General features: G+C 47.3%; 1 protein-coding gene across 1 annotated transcript; it reads right to left on the reverse strand.

Annotated features, from left to right (window-relative positions):
* Positions 1-3,117: 3,117 nt before the first annotated feature.
* Positions 3,118-8,655, reverse strand: BAMBI (BMP and activin membrane bound inhibitor). The gene is made up of 3 exons (XM_068987536.1): positions 8,296-8,655; positions 4,563-4,850; positions 3,118-3,792 (listed from the first exon to the last, which is right to left on the reverse strand). The coding sequence occupies exons 1-3, from the start codon at positions 8,369-8,371 to the stop codon at positions 3,374-3,376; spliced, it is 783 nt and encodes a 260-aa protein (XP_068843637.1). The 5' UTR covers positions 8,372-8,655; the 3' UTR covers positions 3,118-3,373.
* Positions 8,656-10,344: the final 1,689 nt, after the last annotated feature.

A 10,344-nucleotide genomic window follows, 5' to 3' on the forward strand; every position in this document is an offset into this window, starting at 1 on the left:
GTAGGGACAATTTTTCGGATTTGGGGGCCACTTGAGTTCATCCAAGACTCTTGTATTGGTAGGAATACCTACTCCTATACCTCCCCACAGTTGTCATATAAAGTGTAATTACTGCCCCCGTGGTGTGGGGAACCAAACTTGAGTAGCCAAAGAGCCTGAGTAAAGTGCCCAAGTTCACACAGCTGATGGAAATAGAGTCTACATAGGAATCCAGGCTGCGAGACCCCCAAGCGCACTTGATTGCTCCTTTGGCTAAGTTCAACCTCATCACACCATGTAGCTTTTGAAGGTTTAAAGTTATGTGGGTGAAGAGACACAGAAGAGGACCAATTAAAAGCTTTAAAGAAAAAAGCTGTCCAGGCCCCAAATAGGCTACTTCCAGACTCGATACTAGATGCCACTGCTTTCAAGCTTTTAGCCTATAATCAAGGCATATTGAAACCAGATTTACAAGCTCTTCAGAAGAGACCTTTGTGATTTTCTAAAGCAGACATGTTTGGTATTTTAGGAGGGAGGTCAAACCCCCTATGGTGCAGTGTTTTTAATAAAATCAGTTCAGCAGAAATTAGAGACACACCAGTCAATTTCTAGGAAGCCTCGGAGCCATTCAAAATAAGGGAAGGGGCAGGGTGGGGGGAGGGGAGAATAACATAAAAGATGTAACCACCGACAGAGCAGTTTTTTCAGAAGGGGCAGAATGTCTTAAGGGGTGCAGATACAGAAACATCATGACAACCACTTGTCTCTGGTTTGGGCAAATTTCCGCTTAAAAAGGAAAATCACTTTTGGGGGGAGTTCTATGTCCACATTAAACAAGAACTGTTCCTGATCAGCCCAGCCATGCACTGACACCTCAAAGGAACGGCAAACATCTCTACAAGGGAAAAACAAACAAACCCGTCAACCTCCTTACATCACCGAATCAGGTAGGTCGCTATTTCATGAAGGGTCCTTTATCTCCACTCTTGGCAACCTCTACACTCTCATAGGGAACCAAAAGTAGACTTCATATTTAGCTCTTAGAAAAATCAAAGTGGAGAAACCTATAGTATTTTTGCTGAAAGGCCAAGTTATGTGCAGATTTGACTTTAAAACTGGTGGCAGAAACATACAAATATTAAATAGGCAGCAAAGGGAGAGGATTTGTTAGGAAAAGAGACAGGGCCCACCTATTACGTGGCAACAACTAGAGCCCCACTGTGCGCACAGAGCCAGCATCCTACCCAACAGGGAGGTGTGAACAGCCTTGCAGATTTAAGCTCAGCCCAGAAGAACCAGGTGGAGGCTTTTCTATTCATCTATTAAAGGTCTGTGATCTTAGCACCCACACACACCCAGGCCTTCCCTGGGTCTTCTCTGGAGGAAGTTCCTGGAACTTCCCTGGAGTTCACTGTTGTCAAATTGCTTCAAAGAGGATGAATTTCAATCCTTCATGGTTTTATTTCCTAATGAATTCCTGAGCTCCTAATTAACTGGTATTGGGAAGAAATGTGATGAATAAGAAACACCAGGGTGAGCGAGAGACCACTTTAGAATCCATGGTATTTGCACGATGCACTCATGACATAAGCACACAGAAGAGACAAGAAGCCTTTTGATCTTCAAGCCCCAAAACTACTGTAATTTGACCTAAAGCTTGAAAGAGATGGTGAGGGCAAAAATTTCACCAACTGGCCATTTTGATTCCTTCTCTTCCCTTAGGTTTGGAGAGTTAGGCTCAAAATTCTTTAACTCTCTCAAAAAAAATGGATGCACATAAAATGTAACACTTTAAGAAACTGTAAGTCACCCATGCAAGAATTCTCAGTCTCAAAAAGCACAATATGAACGCCGTCATTTATTAAAATGTGTATTTATTCCATAGCCTAATTTATTTGGGGCTGTGGCTTATTAGTTATTAAATAACCTAGGTATTCGTTTTTAGACTACTCATTTCAACTCAGATTCTTCCATCAACTGGGTGACGGCACCTGTCTTAAGGGACCCAAATTATGCTGATCATAAAATATCCCCAAATATATGCAAAATATCCTTTTTAACATTCACAAAAGGAAACCCCACAGGTACTCAAATATGCAAGCTGTAAGTTAATTTTTAAGCAAAAGTTTCAAATATAAAAAAGAATCAAGAAAAGAACCTACAAATTATTCTCATATTTAAGATAATAAAGTCCCATTTTAGAGGAAAAGTATACATGTGGCATAGCTTTAAATTCAGGCTGGGCTTTATTGCCACAGTCCTCCAGGAATGGAAACACTATTATTTAGTGTGTTAGTGGCTAAAATCAACAGTCTATTTGATTATATTAAAAAAAAATCATTTGGGGGAGAAATTATTATTTAAATCTTAATTGACTATATATAATGTTCACTACTGAAAATCTAAGATTGAGAAGTAAAAAAAATTATCGTTATAACACTCTGTTGAAGGAAGGTTTAAAAACTACGAGTGTGAGACAGTAATGTTTGGCTAATCTGGGGTCCAAAATATTTAATTAAGTCCAGAATAAACTGATGAATTAATTAACATTAAAAGTAGACAGTGATTAACTTAAAAAAAAAAAGATTCATTTAGTAGGCTTTTTTCCTTTTCTGATGGGAGGTAGAGACACATTTAAAAACAAATTCCAGAGCACCTGGACCAAGCTGATAAATATCACCTTTTGGTAAGGCAACTTCGGAAACTGATCAATGATATCTGACTCCGGTATAAGGAAGTTTCCAATTTCTCTTGGATGAAACCTAAAACCAGAATTATCCTAACAAAAAACTGTGAGTAAGACACTGAATGATGGGCAGTACACATTTAGAAATTCTCCATGCTGTAAGAAAACAACACACGGGCCATGTAAGAACAAACAAGATCTTGGTCTTGTTAAGAAAAAAAGACTCAAGCCAAGATCTATAGTTGAGATACTACACTGAGCAATCATAGGTCTTCACTTGTATAACTAACATGTAGTTCCTTGACCTTCTGGCTTAGTTTTTAATTTATGACAAGACACCACTAAATTTCAGACAAAAAATATATATATATATTTTAAATCTTTACAATAAATCAAGATGTAGGAGCTTACAGAGAACACATTTGTTTATTTAGGTACTCAATTCTAGCTCCCTCTGAATGCAAATAACCCTGGTAACAGTGTAGAGAGTCCTCTCTTTGCTTTTTAATAATTTTAAAGGAAATAATACATTTTGACTGTATTTAAGTCTGTGCAAATAATCCTTCAGAAGAAATAGCCAAGATTCTGTTTGCAGAGGTCATTCCATCTCTCGCAGATGATGACGCGAGTTAGTTTTGTCTTCAGATAAAGTGCTCCCGCCCAGCAGAACTCTAGAGGGTCCCAGACATCCAGTTCCGTGAGGCCCAGTCATACGAACTCCAGCTTCCCGTGCCCGCTGTACATGCCCCAGTGCACAAGCGACAGGATGCGGTCGTGGCTGAGGTCGGCTTGCCTCATCTTATCACAGGTCAGACAGCAGTTCTCATGGCCACTCACCGGCACCATGCACTCCAAGTCCAACTTCGCCACCTGCCCCTTTTTGGAGTGGTGTCCATGGAAGCTGTAGTGCAAGCGTGAGAGCATCTGCTGCCGCTGCTCCTGCAGCCTCTTGTTCTCACTCCGCAGCATCCTCAGGGCCAGCATAATTAGCAACACCAGGATCAGCCCCCCAGCGATGGGAACTGCGATCACCGCCGCCCGGAACCACAGCTCTTTGGAGGACGTCAGCTCCTGTACTTTGGTGATGAGGTTTCTGCTACCATCGTGCTGATACCTGTTCCCTTGTCCTAGAGGGGGCACAAGCAAAACCATCAAACTCGGTCACCCCTTCCTGGAGCTTTGCGAGAGCATCTCTCCTTTTAAACGCGGTACCCCCCCTTAAAGGAGATCAAACGCTAAAGGAAATTAACCCTAAATATTCATTGGGAGGACTGATGCTAAAACTGAAGCTCCAATAAATACTTTGGCCACCTGATGTGCACAGCCGACTCACTGGGAAAGACCCTGATGCTGGGAAGGATTGAGGGCAGGAGAAGAAGGGGATGACAGAGGAGAAGATGGTTGGATGGCATCCCCAACTCAATGGACATGAGTTTGAGCAAACTCCGGGAGATGGTGAAGGACAGGGAAGCCGGGCGTGCTGCAGTCCATGGGGTCACAAACAGCTGGACACAACTGAGTGACTGAACAACAGCAATTCCCTTAAACAGAGGCTTCCAATTCAACCAACATTTAGAACAGAAATGCTGCCCAACGAGGCAGAGGAGCTTCCAAAAACATTTGTTTACAGACTGTCATTACTGATTATTAATGGCCTTTTAATGGCTTCAAAATGTTGGGAAAAAAACAGGCAAAACCTATTATGCAGACAGAAATCTAGGGCTCAGGCAGACATGAAAGTCACTCAATAGAAATGCATCTTTGCGCCCAGCCTGGCTTCTCCCTCAGCTGTCTCTAATTACATCAACAACAAAATCAATAGCAGACAGACAAAGCTGTGGCTGTCACAATCCTAGAGGCCAAGCGAGGGTTTGGTCAGAGTGGGTGCCGCTCCTACCTGAGGCCTCCCCCTTGGGTGGGGTGAGGACATCCTGTAGCCCCCTATAGTTACACATGTCTTCGTGACAGCACTCCAAAGAGGGCAAGGGGCTGCCGGAGTGGTTGCGAGCCTGTCTGGCTTGGCAGATGTCCGCTGTGCTTGCCAGGGAGTCCAGGCAGCCATGGGTGAGCGGGGAATTGGTGTTCTGAGGATCCAGGAGTCTGGAGAAGCAGGCGCTCAGTTCAGATTTACACATGTAACCAGTAGCCACGCAGTGGGCTGCATCACAGTAGCATCTGATTTCACCTGAAAATGATGGGCAATTGCATCAAATGGCTTCAGAGACCAGATAAAGCATCAGCTTCAACAACTATGCTATGCTAAGTCCCTCAGTCGTGTCCAACTCTTTGAGATCCCATGGACTGTAGCCCACCACGCTCCTCTGTCCATGGGATTCTCCAGGCAAGAATATTGGAGTGGGTTGCCACGCCCTCCTCCAGGGGATCTTCCTGACCCAGGGACTGAACCTGTGTCTCTCAAGTCTCCTGCATTGGTAGGTGGGTTCTTTACCGCTAGCACCACCAGACCCCAAATTTCAAAGACATTCACTTTAGGGAATATTCAGCTGAGGGCTTAGAAGGGCTGACCACATGGATCCCTGGAGCCCCTTGCTGAAGTCAGTGCTCGAATCCCAAGTCAGGTATATATCATTTTAGAAATGTATTAATCCACATAGCAGAGGATGAAAGTTCAGTGTAGGATAAGCTAGCAAGTAATTAAAAATAACACTCTTGTCTTTGAAGCAAAATAATCATCACCAGGATTTTTCCTACCATAAGGTAAATTACATTATTGACTTGTTTTAATCCTACATGACCATATACCTAAAATGCTAGGCTTTTTGATTTTGTTAGTATAAATATTTGATCGGAACTGCTGAATTGTTTACTACCTTGAAGGGCTGTGCCAAGGTTTAAGAGCTTTCGCTAACACCTTATAAAGTTATTAACTAGAAACACAACAATCTAGAAATTGCTCTGGTCAGGAGGTTTTAAAACTATGAAACTGGGCAGCTATTTGCAACCTCTCTAGAAAAGGCAAACTTTGCCTATAAAGATCTGTTCATGCAGGGGAGCTTTTAGTCAGATATTGTAAAACAGGAACTAGGCAGTTTACAATTAGTGGTTTGCTTGCCAAAGTCAATTTCTTTCAGCCCAAATGGAAAGTCATAAAACTGGGGGCAGGGAGGAGGGGGTGAAAACTGCAAGGCTCGCTCCTCCCCCCACCCCTCAAATCCCTAGTTTTATATGTAATTCAACATGGGATCTAAAATGGGAAACATTGAAACTGAAAATCCTCTGCTGGTTGAATGAAAAATCCTTAAGGAAACCTCAAATTTTTCTACAGGAAGTGATTAAAAGTTTCCTTTATAAAGCTTAGTTTGTGAGTTGCAAGCGGGTTAACATTCTGCCACAAGATCTGAGACTTCCATGTCAATTTCTGGTTGAAACAATCTGGGGCTGGGAGTGATCACTCACATGATACCTGACCTGGTGGACCTCGGCCACTGTCACAGGCCACGGCTATAGCCTGCTGTGAACTGAACTTAGGTACATGCCTCTCCCCAGCTTCTCCATCTGAAGTGCTGTCTTAGTTTCAGAAACCAAAGCTCTGAAATTAAACACCAACACCCGGCATTGCTGCTCTACAAATCTCCTCCCAGCCTCACCTTTCTTCTTTCTCCTCCTTTCGTGAATGCCTGAGTAAGATGTCTCATTTAATTATCTGTCCAAATTCCAGGCCACCGTAAGGCTGCTAGTGCTTCAGTTCTTTTTAAAAAAAATAAAAAAACCCAGCCAACTAAACACAGATCTTTGGCAAGCTGAGTTTCACCGTGCAAAGCCAGAGGTCCTCCTCCTGTCCTAGGTCTGGGCCTGGGTCCCTTCCCTTCTCCAGTAAATAAGACCTTCCAGTTAGAATCCTGCTTTGCACAAGTTCTTTACTTCTCTCTCCAACCCCGCTTTTTCGCAGAAGCTCACTGATCTTAAGTGGGTGGTGACTGAATATCCCTAAGTCTGACAAATTCCACATATAGATTGAAAGAAGAAATAAAGCAGATTAAAAGTCCATGTTGATCCCATGCACTTCAGACATCATGCAGAAAAAAAGAAAGTTGAATACAAGCAAAATGCTGCTTAAATATTTATGAGAGCCTATTTTAAAGACTATATTTTCAATGACCTAAAACAGTCTAATAAAAATTTGACAGGTAACTAGGAAAGTTCTAACAACTTTTTTTTTTTTAATTGGAGCCATATTGGAGCAAGTTGAATAGACTTTTGTGTAACTGTATTAAAACTATATTTCTGCTGTTTCATAAAGTTTCTTCCTGTGGCATGCGAAAAGGCCAGGAGAGGACTGGTATTTTGAAGCAGGGAACAATGCTCTTCTGTCTGCCCCCCTTTCTGGTTACTGTATGTGGTGATTAAACAAAAATGTCTGCTTCAGTCAGGACGGCTACAGGAGAGGCTGCTGGCTTCTTTTAAAGCTTTTGAAGTCCGCAGCAGTCAGAAACCTCTGATCCCCTAATTATATCATTATCAGGCGCATAGTTTCGGTATCTGTGACTTATGTCAGCCGCGGTCCGGCCCCGTTCGGCCGGTCTTTGATAGACCGGGAGGCTTCCCTCTGCAGGCTGCTACGAGGGCTGTTATTTAGGGTTAATTACAGCCTTTCTTCCAAAATAAATAAATACTGTAGCACATCATCTCTGCTGGCCCGGCTGATCCTTCAACCTCATGCCTGCTACATGGCAATTAGAGAAAAGGGGCGGGGGGGGGGTGCAAAAGCTAAAAATGCCTCTTATTTTTAAGAAAAATTATCTGTTCACAGGACAAACAGTAGGCAGAGTTCGTGGCAGGAGAGGTGGCGGGCCCTTGAAATTCAAGAGAGTTGTCGGGGAAAGGCGAAAGCCTGCAGAGGGGGAAAAAAGAAAAAAAAGAAACTGACCGCTGCAATTTTTTTTTTTGAGTAGTGTTTATAAAATATGAGGTGAGTGGGAAAAGAGACTGCTGACGGAGTCCAACACCTCCCAGCCCCCAAGCAGAAGCGCTGCCCACACCGCTGCACGCGGACACACACCTGGGACACCTACACGCGGGGAGGCACCACTCTCGGGCTCACAAAGACAGTCAGACACACACGGACACTCACGGACAGAGACATTTAAACACGGAGACACTCACAGGTGAAGATGCTCCAATACAGAGAGACACACAACAGACACACAAGTGCACTCACGACAAAAACACTCAAATACAGACACACGTTCACAGCAGAGACACATTCAAATACAGAGTCGCGCACACAAACCGAGACACTCGGACTCAAACTGGGACACACACACGAAACACGCGGGCACGGTGCAACGGCGGGCGGGAGACTGCAGTCCCTCCCGGCCGCTCCCGCCCCACGCAGCGGCTGCAAACGCTCAGAAGTTCACGACCGACAGACTCGCACAAACAGTTTGACAACCACTCGCCCAGGTCTCACTCCACCTCCACGCGCCCGGCCCCGGGACACCGGGGTGGGCGGGTGGCCCCGAAGCCACCGCCGCGACTTCTAAGAACAGACAACTTGTCGCGACTTGCTGGCTCGGCGCGGGAGGCCGCCTCTGCCGCCGCTAACAAAGCCCCGGGACCCCGCGGCCCTCCCCGGGGAGCGCGCGCCCCGCCGGCCGGCGGGCACCCACCTTTGGTGAGCAGGACCGCCATGGCGCAGAGTTCAAGCTGCAGCCAGATGAAGATGTAGCTGGAGTGGCGATCCATGGACGCCCCCCTCCACGGCCCCGGCGCCCCCGCCGGCTCCCGGAGCCGCGGCTCAGCTGCAGCCTACGGCTCCCGGCGCGCGTAGTGCATGGGTAATGCCCGGGGCGCGGGACCGGGCCGCAGCTGGAGCATGGAGAGCGGCTGGAGGGGCGCGAGGGGCACGGTCCGGTTCCACAATCCCGGCCCCCTCCGCTAGGCCCGACAGCTGGGTAGGCTTCAGGCTCTGCTCTCTTCGGTCGGCCACTCAGCAAAAGGAACCAGCAACCCAAGGCGCCTATACTGCCCGCCGCGAGCTCCCGCCTGCGACTGCCTGGGTCCGACCGGCTCCGCGCCATAAATAGCGCCCCGCGCGGGGAGCCGACAGGCCCCGCCCCACTCCGACCCCGCCCGGGCCCCGCCCCTGGCGCCGTGCGATTGGCCGTAGGGCTCCAGCCGCTCCGCCGGGGGGCGGGCCGGGCGCTGGCGCAGAGCTCTGCCCCGCCGCTCCGAGCGGCGCCGGCGTCTGGGCTGCGGGCGGCGCCGGCCGTCTCCCGCGCTCCCCCTCGCGGAGGCCGGGTGTCCGTGACCTTAGGGAGCCGCGGGTCGAGCTCGGCCTCGGGCCCTTGCCTCTGGCTCCCGCCTCAACGATCCTCCCCACCCGGCCTCGGGCCGGCGCGCCCCAACGTGTGGCTTCCTCTTCGTTTCCCCGAAACTCACGAGGGACCCGCGTGGCCGCCTTTGGACCCGTCCCGCCGTGCGGCTGCCTCGGGAGCCCGGGGAAAGCCGGGGCGGACCCTCGAGTGAGCCCTGGCGGGGCGCGGGGCGCTTTCCGCCTTTCTCCCCCTCCCCTCTGCGCATCCGCCTCGCTCGCCCGCCCTGTGATCAATAAAAGCCCAGACAGACAGACTGTTGATCAGCAGGAGCCGCCGAGTTCTCCTGGGTAGACGGGACGAGTAGCTGGCTACAGACACTTAACGAAAATTAGCAAATCCAAAAGCACCCGGCGCCAGCGAGACGACACAGGCCGAGACTGACACTCAATTAACCACCCCCCAAACAGTCGCAGGCAAACACAGCGGCTGACCCTGATCAATATCAGCCTGGCGGTGATCTCCTTTCTGAGATGCTAATTCATTTATTAGAACTTGGGGGGCTGCCCGCCCCAACGTACCCAAAGGCGGTTGGGGGGGGGGGGGTGGCAGGATGCTGTTTTTTATTTTTGTGGAAGTGAAATTCAGTTTAAAACTCTTATCTGAGGGGAAGCTCTTTCCTCCTCTCTCTCCCCAAAACCCGGGATTAACGAAAGTCAACCATTTGCAAAATTTCCTTTTAGGATCAGCCAACATTGTGCGACTTGATAACAATGTCAGGAGTGGGGCGGGGAAGAAAGGCGCATTTAAAGTTAAGGCAGGAGGAGCAGTCAAACCTTGAGGACTAGAGTGCAGAAATGAGCTTTAAGACTAAGAAGAAAAACTATATATATTTATGTATATATGTCTCTAGGACTGATAATCCAGGCGAACCTTGAAAAGTTGCTGGAAGTCCACAGAGCTCCAGAATGTAGTTAATGAAATTGCCTTTGAAAAATGTCTATATGTAGAAAAATAAAATAATTTCATAAACTGATGTCCTACCCATTACTTCACTAGATCAAAATTGTGTCTAAAAGAGCAGGGGGCTGGCCCAGCAGAAGGTCAAAGAGGAAATTAAACTGGTTAGGGCACCAGGTAAACAGCAGGCATTTCTTTAGTTGGGGGGTTGGTCGAGGGGGGGAGCTGCCCAGAAGCCCTGAGGAGGGGTTTGATTAGCACTTCCTGACATCTAATTCCTTGACAAGTTAACAGTTCTAAGGGGTTTATGCAGACAATACTGTTCTTGTAATGACACACTCCCTTTTAACTCTAGAGTCAATTATTAGCTAACAGGAAACTTGGAGTATATTCATTCAACTTTTGGACCACCCATTGTAGTTCAGGCTCACAGTCTGTGCGTTA

The sequence above is a fragment of the Capricornis sumatraensis genome, chromosome 15 (assembly GCF_032405125.1).
Source record: "Capricornis sumatraensis isolate serow.1 chromosome 15, serow.2, whole genome shotgun sequence".
In the NCBI taxonomy this organism is placed as follows: Eukaryota; Metazoa; Chordata; class Mammalia; order Artiodactyla; family Bovidae; genus Capricornis; species Capricornis sumatraensis.